Source organism: Geotrypetes seraphini, chromosome 9 (genome assembly GCF_902459505.1).
Source record: "Geotrypetes seraphini chromosome 9, aGeoSer1.1, whole genome shotgun sequence".
Lineage (NCBI taxonomy): Eukaryota > Metazoa > Chordata > Amphibia > Gymnophiona > Dermophiidae > Geotrypetes > Geotrypetes seraphini.
The window spans coordinates 185,628,626-185,641,866 of record NC_047092.1 but is presented as its reverse complement, the minus strand read 5'-3'; the positions used below and the strand labels follow the sequence as shown (position 1 = coordinate 185,641,866).

The following is a 13,241-nucleotide window of genomic DNA, read 5'->3' as shown; positions in this document are numbered from 1 at the left end:
AGCGCAAATTGGAGACCATCCTTAAGCAAAATTTTCAAGTCTCTGCCTTTGGGGTCCAGGCGGCTATTTGTGGGGGACTGGTCGCTCGCGCCGTGTTTCGGTGGGCGGAGCGGGTCTTGGATCGAGAGTCTGACGACTGGTCTCTGGTGGATCAGGAGGTAGCGAAGATTGAGATGGCTGCCTCATTCCTCTCGGATGCTCTGTATGACTTGGTGCGGATCTCGGCTAAGTCCATGGCTTTTGGCGTGGCCGCAAGGCGTGTGTTGTGGCTGCGCGCTTGGGCGGCGGATGCTGCGTCCAAAGCTAAGCTTACTAAATTTCCCTTTCGGGGGTCGTTTTTATTTGGAGAGGACTTGGATAAGCTGATTCAGACTCTGTCGGACTCGAAAGTTCCCCGTTTGCCGGAGGACCGTGCCCGCCCGGCGTCTCGGGGTGGTGCGGCCCGGGGGCGTTTGCGGGAATTTCGCAAGTATCGCCCTGGGCGTGGGGCTGCTTCTTTCCAGTCTCCGGGGTTTTCCCGGGGTCGGTTCTTCCAGCGCATGCAGCCCTTTCGGGGGGCCCGTCGGGGGGCGGGGAATCCCTCCGCCGGTTCCCCCGCTTCCCGTCCTGCACAATGACGCCTTGCCGGCGCCCCCCTTGGTTCCGGTGGGGGCCCTGCTGCACGACTTTTTTCCCAAATGGGCCGAGATCACGTCCGATCAGTGGGTCCTGGAGGTGGTGCGGGACGGTTATGCCCTGGAGTTCGCCCGCTCTCTGCCGGATTTTTTCCTCGCTTCTCCGTGTCAGACTCCTGGGAAGACGCTGGCGTTTCGCCAGACCCTTCAGCGCTTGCTAGATCTCAGGGCAGTAGTTCCAGTGCCCCCCCCGGAGTGGGGCACGGGCAGGTACTCCATTTACTTTGTGGTGCCCAAGAAGGAGGGGACTTTTCGGCCCATCCTCGATTTGAAAGGGGTCAACAGGGCTCTCAAGGTTCCCTCTTTCCGTATGGAAACGCTGCGGTCGGTCATTCTGGCGGTTCAGCCGGGGGAGTTTCTCACTTCTCTCGATCTGACGGAGGCCTACTTGCATGTTCCTATTCGGACCTCTCATCAGCGTTTCCTGCGCTTTGCGATCTTGGGTCGGCACTATCAGTTCTGTGCGCTTCCCTTTGGTCTGGCCACGGCTCCCCGGACGTTCACCAAGGTGATGGTGGTCGTCGCGGCAGCCTTGCGGTCGGAGGGCATCCTGGTACACCCCTACCTGGACGACTGGTTAATTCGGGCCAAGTCGTTGCAGGAAAGCTCCCGGGTTACGGCTCGGGTGGTGGAGTTTCTCCGGTCGCTGGGCTGGGTGGTCAACCTTTCCAAGAGTCGGTTGGTTCCGGCTCAGCGTCTGGAGTACCTCGGGGTGCTGTTCGACACCTCCTTGGGGAAGGTCTTCCTCCCAGAGGCCCGGGTGAGCAGATTGCAGTCTCAGATTCGCCTGCTTTTGGCGTCCCGGTGTCCTCGGGCGCGAGATTTCCTCCAGGTCCTGGGGTCGATGGCGGCGTCCCTGGACGTGGTGAGGTGGGCGCGGGCCCACATGCGTCCTCTCCAGTATGCTCTGCTCCGGAGGTGGTCTCCCCAGAGGCACGGGATGGATGTTCCGGTTCCCCTGCGAGGCTTGGCGCGCTGCAGTCTGCGTTGGTGGCTCCGGACCCCTCACCTAGTTCAGGGGGTGGGTCTGGATCTTCCGCAGTGGACGGTGCTCCTTACGGATGCGAGTCTCCTGGGTTGGGGGGCCCAGTGTCTGGGTCACTCAGCTCAGGGAACCTGGTCCACGGAGGAGGCCTCCTGGTCGATCAACGTGTTGGAGACCAGGGCGGTCCGGCTGGCGCTGTTGGCTTTCCACTCCCTTTTGTTGGGCAAGTCGGTCAGAGTCCTGTCGGACAATGCCACGGCGGTGGCTTATGTCAATCGTCAGGGGGGCACCAAGAGCACTCTGGTGGCGCAGGAGGCGGCTCGGCTCATGGTTTGGGCGGAGTCGCATCTTCTGGACCTCTCGGCCTCTCACATTGCCGGGGTAGAAAACGTTCAGGCGGACTTCCTCAGTCGTCACTTCTTGGATCCGGGAGAGTGGTGTCTCGGCGCCGAGGCGTTTCAGTTGCTAGTGCGTGCTTGGGGGCAGCCCCTGATGGATCTGATGGCTACAAGTGGCAACGCCAAAGTACCCCGCTTCTTCAGTCGTCGCAGGGACGGTCTGGCCGAGGGTCTGGATGCTCTGGTCCAACCGTGGCCAACGGAGGGGCTGTTGTATGTGTTCCCTCCTTGGCCATTAGTGGGCAGAGTACTGCTTCGCATTGTTCGCCATCCGGGGCTGGTGGTCTTGGTGGCTCCGGATTGGCCTCGTCGTCCGTGGTATGCGGATCTGGTGAGGCATCTGGTGGCGGATCCTCTTCCTCTCGAGTGCGATCTTCTGACGCAGGGTCCCATTCCCATGTTCGACCCGTCTCCCTTTTGTCTTACGGCTTGGCTCTTGAAAGGGGCCGCCTGAGTAAGAAGGGATATTCCGACAAGGTGATCTCTACACTTTTGGGGTCCCGGAGGCTTTCTACCTCTCGGGCTTATGTACGGGTTTGGCGTCTTTTTGAGGAATGGTGCCGAGCGCGGGGAGTGGTCTCCTTTCGCGCTTCTCTGCCTAACATTCTAGAGTTTTTGCAGGATGGCCTGGATAGGGGCCTGGCCTGGTCTTCTCTTCGGGTTCATCTGGCGGCCCTGTCGGCTTTTCGGGGGCTGGTGACAGGTCAGCGTTTGTCAGCCATTCCTGATGTGATTCGCTTTCTTAGAGCGGCCAAGTTGATCAGGCCTCCCATAAGGCCCTCGATTCCCTCTTGGGATCTCAATCTGGTTCTCTCTGTTCTAGTGCGCCCTCCTTTCGAGCCGTTGGATGGCTGTTCGTTGAAGGACCTTACGCTGAAGTCGGTCTTTTTGGTGGCCATTACTTCCGCTAGACGGGTGTCTGAGCTACAGGCTTTCTCTTGTAGGGCTCCCTTCCTGGAGTTTTCGAAGGAGCGGGTTGTTTTGCGGCCTGTTCCTTCCTTTCTGCCGAAGGTAGTTTCTCCTTTTCATGTCAATCAATCGGTGGTCCTCCTGGTCTTGGGTAGTCGGGAGGGTTCTTCTGAGCAACGACAGCTGCGCAAGTTGGATGTCGGTCGGGTCCTCCATGCTTATGTGCAGCGGACCCGGGATTTTCGGAGCTCCGATCATCTCTTTGTGCTTCTGGCGGGTCCTCGTCGGGGGGCTGGCGCTTCTAAGGCTACTATTGCGCGTTGGATCAAGGAGATGATTGCTTCCGCTTATCTTCTGAGTCAGAAGCCGGTTCCGGAGTTTCTCAAGGCTCATTCCACTAGGGGTCAGGCGGCTTCTTGGGCTGAGTCGTCGCTCGTGCCTCCGGTGGATATTTGTAAGGCTGCGGTTTGGTCCTCCTTGCATTCATTTGTTCGGCATTATCGGGTAGATGTTCAGGCGCGTCGGGACGCGGTGTTCGGTGAGCGTGTTCTGGTATCGGCCCTTCGGGGGTCCCGCCCGTGAGAGGGACTGCTTTGGTACGTCCCAATCGTAAAGTTAACCTCTACTGGTCTGGAGAGTGCTAAAGAAGGAGAAATTAGGTTCTTACCTGCTAATTTACTTTCTTTAGCTTCTCCAGACCAGTAGAGGTCCCCACCCTGTCTGTTGTTGTTGTTGTTGGGGCTGTTGCGCGGGCAGTTTTTGGTTTTTGCTGCGGGTTCTAGTATTTTTCTAGGGCCGGGGAGAATTGAAGAACAGCGGCTGTGGCTCGGCTGGCTTAGCTGGCGAGCTGTGGGGACCTTCTTCCTTCGGGAATTTCTCCTCTGCATTTTCCAACAGCATTTTTGGGTATGTTATTTGTTACTCCTTTCGGAGTATTGTTTTTTCTCTCTGTTGTTTTCCAGTTCTTGGTTCTGCTTGGCTATTCGGCAGACTGAGGGAAATAGAGAGGAGGGGCTAGGATATACTGTCCCAAAGTTTTGTTTTCAGTCTCCACCTGCTGGTCATGATTAGATATATACCCAATCGTAAAGTTAACCTCTACTGGTCTGGAGAAGCTAAAAGAAAGTAAATTAGCAGGTAAGAACCTAATTTCTCCTTCACGTCCTATCTCCGATTCTGTGTGGAAGACCTCCACTCGTTCCGGGCGGATGTGCCGGATTCTCGTCGTCAGGAGTTTTGTCTCCTCGAGGAGACTCTCTCCCAGCTCCGCCTCTATATGTTTCAGGCGGCCTATGACGCCTTCGAGTTGTCCTCGAGGGTCACGGCTTTTGCGATCGTCATGCGTCGCCTCACTTGGCTCAGGATTGTGGATATGGATCCGAATCTCCAGGATCATCTAGCCAATCTCCCTTGCGTGGGTAATGAGCTCTTTGATGATTCCATAGAGGCGGCCACCAAGCGCCTTTCGGAACATGAACGGTTCTTCGCCTCTCTGAGACTTAAGCCGAAGACCCCTCCAGCTCGGCAATACAAAATCCCTCTCCGGAGGTACCCACAGAAATCTACTCCTGCGTTCTCTCGGCCTTCTTCGAAGCGGCCGCAACAGCAGCAAGCTAAGGCCCAGTCGCCGGCGAAGCCTGGGCCGTCTTTTTGACAATTCTGGTATGAGCCTTCGGGCTCCCTTCCTTCTGGAGACTTCTACCTTCTCCATCGGGGAGTGTCTCCATCATTTCTACACCCAGTGGGAAAGTCTTACCACCGACAGTTGGGTGCTTTCCATCATCTGGGATGGGTACTTCCTTCATTTCAGTCACGTAGCCCCAGACCTTCCTCCAAGAGGGTTTCCTTCAGTCCGGTCTCAGCTGCCTCTCCTTCAGTGGGAAGCGCGGGCCCTTCTTCGCCTTCGGGCGGTCGAGGAGGTTCCTCGGGACCAGTGGAATACGGGATTTTATTCCCGGTACTTGCTGGTACCCAAGAAGATGGAGGATCTGCGTCCGATTCTGGACCTCTGTGCCCTGAACAAGTTTCTGGTCAGGGAACAGTTCAGAATGCTCACCCTTCCTACCCTGTACCCCTCTTGGACGAGGGGGACTGGCTGTGTTCACTGGACCTCAAGGAAGTGTACACGCACATTCCGATACACCCAGCCTCTCGCCGGTATCTGAGATTCCGGGTGGGGGATCTCCACCTCCAATATCGTGTTCTTCCCTTCGGCTTAGCGGCCTCTCCGAGGGTTTTCACAAAATGTCTAGTTGTGGTAGCTGCAGCCCTACGTCTTTGCGGCCTGCAGGTGTTTACCTACCTCAACGATTGGTTGATCAAAGTGTCTTCGCGCCTCGAAGTTCTGCGAACCATGAATCAGACCATCTTGTTCCTTCAGAGTCTCGGCTTTGAGGTGAACTTCCCCAAGTCCCACCTCTGTCCGTCCCAGTCTCTGGAATTCATCGGAGTGGTCCTGGACACGGTTCGTCTCTGCTTCTTGCCTCGGCCTCGTAAAGATGCCCTTGTTCGTTTATGCCAGAGGTGGTCCATCTGACCTCGGCCCCGGCTCGGCTCTTGATGGTCCTCCTGGTTCACATGGCCTCTACGGTTCACGTGACTCCTTTTGCCAGACTTCACCTCCGTATTCCACAATGGACTCTTGCGTCCCAATGGAACCAGGATCGAGATCCTGTCTCTCGACTCATTGTCGTGACTCCTTTGTTGAAGAAGTCTCTCCGTTGGTTGATGCTCTCTTCCAATCTTTCTAGAGGTTTTCTGTTTCATGCCCCCCCTCCGCAGAAGGTCCTCACGATGGACTCGTCAACCTATACTTGGGGGGCTCATCTGGACGGTTTTTGCATTCAGGGTCTTTGGTCCAGTGCCAACCGCCTTTGTCACATCAATCTGCTGGAACTTGTCACCTGCTTCGTGACCGAGTGGTGCTGATCCGCACGGACAGCCAGGTTGCCATGTATTATATCAACAAACAAGGGGGCACGGAGTCCCTGTCCCTGTGCCAAGAGGCGATGCGGCTCTGGGATTGGGCCATCTGCCGCAACATATTCCTTTGAGCGGTCTACATTCAGGGCCAGCACAATTGTCTGGCGGACAGGTTGAGTCGTCTTCTGCGGCCTCACGAGTGGTCCATCCATTCCTTGACCCTGTGTCAAGTATTTTCTCGTTGGGGGACTCCGGACGTCGATCTGTTCGCGTCCCCCCTCAATCACAAGTTGCCCCACTTCTGCTCCAGGATTTACACCCCTCTCAAGCTCGAGGCGGATGCTTTTCTGCTGGACTGGACGAACCTGTTTCTGTATGTGTTCCCTCCATTCCCTTTGATTCTGAAAACTTTCGTCAGGCTCAAGTCCACGAGTGCCACCATGATTCTGATAGCTCCTCGGTGGCCCCGACAGCCGTGGTTCTCCCTTCTATTGCAACTCAGTTCCAGGGAGCCTCTTCTTCTGCCTATTTTTCCTTTTCTGCTTACGCAGAGTTGAGGTTCTCTACTTCATCCCAACCTTCAGTCTCTGCACTTAACGGCTTGGTTCCTCAAGACTTAATGCCCTCATTCCAGTTCTCACAGCCTGTGCTGGATGTCCTGGAGGCGTCTCGGAAGGAGTCCACTCGCTAATGTTACCATCAGAAGTTGACCCGCTTTTCTTCCTGGTGTGCTACTCGGCAGCAGGAGCCACTATCTGCCTCCTTATCTGCTGTCCTGGATTATATGTTACACTTGTCTGGCGCTGGACTCAAGTCCTCTTCGGTTCGAGTCCACCTTGGTGCCATTGCTGCTTTTCATCCGACGATTGACGGAAAGCCTATCTCTGTTCATCCTGTGGTTTCCCGCTTCATGAAAGGCCTTTTCCACGTTCATCCGCCCCTTAAACCTCCTCCTGTGGTTTGGGATCTTAACGTGGTCCTTGCTTGTTTGATGAAACCCCCGTTTGAGCCGCTAGCACGGGCTCTTTTGAAGTATCTTACTTGGAAGGTTGTGTTTCTTATTGCTCTCACTTCTGCCTGTCGGGTCAGTGAGCATCAGGCCTTGGTGGCGGACCCACCCTTCAATGTCTTCCATCATGATAATGTGGTTCTCCGTACCCATCCTAAGTTCTTGCCTAAGGTTGTTTCTGAGTTTCACATCAACAAATCCATTGTTCTTCCTGTGTTTTTCCCGAAGCCCCATTCTCACCCTGGAGAAGCGGCTCTGCATTCTCTTGATTGTAAGCATGCGCTGGCCTTCTACTTGAAGTGCACCTCTCCTCACCGTTCTTCTCCCCAGCTGTTCCTCTCCTTCAATCCTAATCGCTTGGGTCGCTCTGTTTCTAAGCGGACCATTTCTAACTGGTTGGCTTCTTGTATCTCTTTCTGTTACGCTCAGGCTGGGCTCAGGCTGGTCTCTCCCTGCTGGGTGGAGTCACAGACCTCAAGATCAGAGCGATGGCGGCGTCTGTTGCTTTCCTCTGCTTGACTCCGATTGAGGAAATCTGTAAGGCTGCCACTTGGTCCTTGGTTCATACGTTTACCTCGCACTACTGTCTGGATGCTTTCTCCAGGTGTGATGGCCATTTTGGCCAGTCCGTTTTGCAAAATCTGTTCTCCTAAATTGCCAACCCTCCCTCCATCCCATTCTGGTTAGCTTGGAGATCTCCCTCATGTAGAGAATATGCTGCCTGCTTGTCCTGGAACAAAGCACAGTTACTTACCGTAACAGGTGTTATCCAGGGACAGCAGGCAGATATTCTCGCAACCCACCCACCTCCCTGTGGTTGGCTTCTTTGCTAGCTATCTGAACTGAGGCCAGGCTGAGGAGATGCATGCTCTAGGTCGGGCGGGAGTGGCACGCGCACATGCGCGGGCCAATCGCAAGCTTGAAGGTCTTCAAGCAAGTTTGCTTGCGAAAATGTCCGCTAGGGGGCTCCGTCGGTGACGTCACTCACATGTAGAGAATATCTGCCTGCTGTCCCTGGATAACACCTGTTACGGTAAGTAACTGTGCTATTTGTCTCAAATGTGGAATTTTCTAGAAGTACAATGCCCATTTATCCCAATGCGCTTTCAAACGTTCCACATTTTCAGACATGTTTTAAGGTAGGCATCAGCATGATATGAGAAATCAAAGTCCTTGAAACTGTTTCGTTTGGTTAATCTATTGGGTGTGTTTCCATCACTTTTACAGCTCTGCCAAGCTAAAGGCTTTATCTGTGAGTTTTGTCAAAACGAGGAGATTATTTTTCCATTTGAGCTGAACAAATGTCGGCGATGTGAAGGTAAGAATCTTATAAATCAGCAGGGCCTTTTAAATTCTTGCATGCTTGGCTCCATCTCTGATGTCTGAATTTCTTAATACTGCTTTTGGGGGAGTTAGTCCTATCAACCATGCTTGGTTCTCTCTGCTCAGTAGGAGAGTAAGATATATTGTAATTGTGACCCCAGTCTGAGATGCACACCAGTGTCACGGTAATTATCCTTTGACATAATTTGGTAATGTAAGTAACACGGAAGTGAAACATTAGCAGATTTATTCAGTAGTTGTTGAGCATTTTGAATTAAATTACTGACTGTTTTCTAATCCAAGCTCAAGATGAGTTACAGTTCAGGTACACATTTCAGGTTGTGGTTGAGGCAACAGGGGGGGAATTAACTTGTAAGTGGGATTTGAACTCTGGCTGTCCCAGTTCAGTCTCTTCCTCTATCCTAGTGCTTCCTAGACTTTTATCCTACAAGACCTAGTTTTATTGTTAAAATCAAAATATGGGAACTCCATTCTCTTACCCCTTCTCATCCTAGCTTATCTAAAGCATGAAGGTAACTGCAATCAGCACAAGACCTTGTGTGTCACTGTGCGAATACTAAGAGACCCCAGTATTCTGTGCCTGTGAACATTTATGGACTTGCAGGTCCCATGCTAGCGGCTACTACTGGGCATAGCTCACAGTGGAAGTTCAGCTGTACTTCTGAGACCTCATGTTTAGCTAATGTGAGCCACAGTTTGTGAACCATAAGGGCTTCTGCTCCATGCCATGATCACAGATAGGGTTGTGCATTTAACCAGTGCCAATGGAGAGCTAGATTTTCACCCTTGAAGCTGTTTCATCGTAGCCTAGTGCCACAGCTTAAGAAAGATGCCAGCTGTCATGTGAGCTAGTAACAAGAACAGTTTGCCTTCAAAACCACTCCACTGTGACCTATCCCTGACGCAGAAGCACTTCCTCCATTTGCTGAGACAGTGAGATAGGGCTGTACCAATTGATGCCCTGAATACATTAGTCACATGCTCGGACGTCATATTGCTGCTTTTATTATTTCTTATGTTAAAAAGCTTGATGCTTAGTATTTGGTATTGGACTGAATAATATAAATATAAGCTATTCAGTATAGCGTAATGTAAAGAAAGCTGAGAAACAGTCCTAAAATGCTTTTTCTCTCTCGGCTTTTCTTCTGTTTGTCCCCCTTTTACTAAGCCACGGTAGAGGTTTCTACCTTGGCCTGGAGCGCTAAATGCTCCGACATTCACAGGAATTCTATGAGCATTGGAACATTTAGCGCTCCGGGCTGTGGTAGAAACCTCTACCGTGGCTTAGTAAAAAGAGGGTTACGTCCCCATGTTTCCCTTGACTCAGCCATCACAGGCTTGATGCTGGAGAAGTGGCATGATGAAGCACAGGAAGAAACTCATGTATGAATCTGAGTGTTGTCAACTTAACACAAAATATACTTTGTATATTGGATTTTAAGTGCTTCTAGACTGCTTAGTGTCCAAGATCTTTAAGTTAGTACCTTCTTTCTCTTTCAGAATGTAAAGCCTGCTACCACAGATCCTGCTTTAAAACCGAACACTGCCCAAGATGTCACCGATTGCGGGCACGGAGAGAGCTGCTGGCAAAAGAGAACATGGAATCCTACATCTCTGACCATGAGGAAGAGGAGGCTGCAGAACTGGTGATGAGTCCGGGGTAGTAGGACTCAAGTGACTCTCCTGTCTCTGGATATTTCTCCATCTTAGTGGACTGATGAGAGAAGGAACTCCAAGTGGCTAAAAAGGAGTGAAACCGACAGGGCTTCCCTCACCTTGCAGACTGACAAGATGGCCACTGAAGGATCTGACCTCCATTTAAGTACGAAATTGTATGGGAACTGTGTTTTGTAAATTAAATTATTTCATGTAAATTTACATTTAAGGCACTAATATAGATTTGCATAATCTTCACAGAGCCAGAGCTACTTCCACGTGCCTTGTCTTTTGTGATGGTTTGTGGTTTAAAAAAAAAAAAAGACCTTTTCCTGTGAAGGGGATTTTGGGTTTAATGAAGAAACTGTGTTATTAGCCAGTTCTATTGCACTCACTAAAGCTGATTTCCTGGTAAGGAGCACTTCTAACCTTTGAGAGAACTTGCCTGCCATTATAACCTAGAAACTAATTTCCATTATGTCTCTGTTAATTGACTGACTTGCAACATCAGTGGAGAAGGAAATAGTGTTTTGTTTTGTTTTATTTATTAGGATTTTCTTTATGTAAAAAAAGACATTTCAGAAAAATAGGCAAAATACAAAACAGAAGAAAAAAAATGCATCCACTTATTCAAATCTACAGCAAGGGAGATCAATGGAGATAATCTAACTGAAAAATAATCTACCTCTTATATCAGCAACATTATAATCAGACATTGTCACTTGCTAACCAACCCCAAATTAACCTACCTAACTCTAAAATTTTTTTCGATAAAAAGTATCTCAACTCACATTGTCTCCAAGTGAAGTATAAGACTTTATCTCCAGATGTAACTAGACAGTTACAGGAAAATTTTCCAAACAAGTGGCTCCCACAGCTAATACCTTAGGCCTTACGTTTCAATTGTGTTGGCCTAGAAATATCTGGAAATATAGAAATCTTTTTTTAGGGAAATAAGCTTTACGAGCTAACTTTTTGTTCTTCTCTTCAAAGAGAGACCAATAATGTTGATCTCTTCGTAATGGTATCTTGAAGTAGATTCAAGAAATTTAGATATCTCAAGACTATCTGAAGAATTAAGAACATCAAAGGAACCTTCCTGTTCAAAGGACAAATTAAGTGACTCCTTCATATACATTTTCAGTAATTCTAAGAAAGAAAGAGTGTGTGTAACTGGAAAATGGTGTTTCATTGATTGCTTCCTCAAACTTTCCTGGCTGAATTATTTATTTGTATTCCAATAGTTTTACTTGGAATGGAAATTGTTTTCTTAAACTTGTTCTGTTCTGGTTTGAAGGGACAAAAAAAGCAACTTGGTTGGAAACAGCCGTGCAGTTGTTGCTTGTTGATTTAGTAGGTATGAGGGAGACTTGTTTTGCCGCCTCTACTCCATGACTGTGCTTTCCAAGTGACGGAGATCAGAGGTGGTTGTCATTCATAGGTATCTTGCCATGGGTTTAACTTGAAGGTGTACACACAGTATAAGATATTTTCTTCATTTGTCTGGCTTCTGAAGAGCTCTTGTAGGTGTCGGAGAAAGAAATGAACTATTTAAATGGTTTTTGCTCTTATTTTCCTTTGACATGAAAATGTGTCTCTCTTCCTCGTGTCTTCATGTAGTTTCATGGACTTCATCCAGGCGAAAGATTGACGGTTCCCATGGTGAAGATGTGTGCTGCTGGACTACCACTTTCCCTGTGTGTCTTGACTCCTTTTAGGATGTGTTTCAGTCCAGTCAGGTTTTCAGAATTTCCACAGTGAATATGCCTGAGATTAATTTGCATGTAGTGCTTCCTATGTATACAAATAGATCTGAAGCATCTTCATTGTGGAAACTTGAAACCCTGACTGGGTTGTGGTCCTCGAGGACCCCATGGTTGCCTGCCCCTGCTCTAGGGACTGGGCTGCCGTCTGTAGCAGTGTTCCCACTCTGGATCTTTTAGCTGGTTTAAATTTTTCTAAATAGTCTGAAAAGGAGCAAAGAAAATGTGTTGAGCCACAACCACCCCAGCGCTGACAGCAATATGTGTAGCAAGACCATAATCTGTCATGCCATAGGGCTCTTTTGTATTAGAATGCAAAAACAGGTTTTGTTTTGATAAGTTGAATGCTTCTCTTTGTGTCAATGTATTGAAAGCTCTGACTTTCTGTCACCTTTTGTGCAATGCTTTCAAGTAGAGAACGCCATGGGGACAGATTTCTCCCCGTCCCCGCAGGAACTCAATTTCCCCATCCCTGTAAGATTTGTCGTAACTGCACAAGCCCCAAACACATGATTGGAAAGTGTTTGAGGCTTGTGCAGATGAGGACAGAGCTGGCTGGGATGGGAAAATGAGTTATTTGTCCCGTTGTCATTCTCTGCTTTCAAGCACACTAAACCTGCTGCATTGAGCACTCCCAGTTCTTGGTGTCTTGGCTTTTCCTGCTGTTTCTCATGGCCTTTTTTTTTTTTTTTAGTCTTTTGCTCCTTTTTTGGTCTAGTACTATTGCCTTGTGCTATAGATGAGCATTTTAACCCTATGCAAAGAAGTAGCTCGTTCTGTGGCAGGCAGTGTCTCTTCAGGAAGGGAGGAAAAAAATACCACAAATGACCAACTTTCCTGTCAAATGATTAATGTGGTAAAGGTGCTTTTTCACTCTAGAATTCACAGAGCAAATAGCTGTCATGGAGTACTATTTTCTTTCATTGTTTAAGGGAGTTTATAGATGAGGTATGATTAAAAAAAAAAAAAAAAAGATTCTACTAAAAGATACATTGCCATTAATCTCCCACTTTGAACACACTTATCCCATCGTTCTTGCCACTTTCTGAAGCAGTTCTGGAAATCCTCTTTCGTGAGTGTCTTTGCACTGTCATGGCTGCCTCGATGTCCTGAATTGATTCAAAATGTTTACCTTTCATGGTCATTTTGATCCAGTGAATAAGGTAGAGGAGGACATACAGTAATGTCTCAGAAGCATTGTGTGACATGGGATGTTGTCCTGATGGAGGATAAACCATTTGCCCATTTCTCAGGTTGTGCTCACTCACCTCTTGTTCAAATGTTTTGAATGGAACCACAAGTGATGTCCCTAAAAGTCAATCGCCTGTTTGATCAAATCATTTTACTTACTCTTTCAGCATTCTCTTGGGGTTTTGATGTTGAAGAGCGTCTTGATATCTCCTCTTCAACCGATTCACAAATGTTATGAAATAGCTCAAACCACTTTGCAGCAGCAGCACCACCATAAACTAATTTTAACATTTCTTGTGTTTCTTTAGCACTTTTTTGCAGTTTGAAACGCAATTTCATGTTGTTTGTGATCCCTGATTTATGGCACCCTTTAAACACAGCTCACAACCG

General features: G+C 49.3%; 1 protein-coding gene across 3 annotated transcripts in view; it reads left to right on the top strand.

The window, feature by feature from the left end:
- The window catches only part of RUBCN (rubicon autophagy regulator), a 76,312-nt gene extending 63,613 nt beyond the window's left edge, over positions 1–12,699 (top strand). For all 3 annotated transcript variants that reach the window (XM_033959463.1, XM_033959462.1, XM_033959465.1), the window contains 2 exons: positions 8,125–8,215; positions 9,742–12,699. In XM_033959463.1, coding sequence (XP_033815354.1) covers positions 8,125–8,215; positions 9,742–9,905 — 255 coding nt within the window. In that variant the 3' untranslated portion in view covers positions 9,906–12,699. The remainder of the gene's footprint in view (positions 1–8,124; positions 8,216–9,741) is intronic.
- The last annotated feature ends 542 nt before the right edge of the window (positions 12,700–13,241 follow it).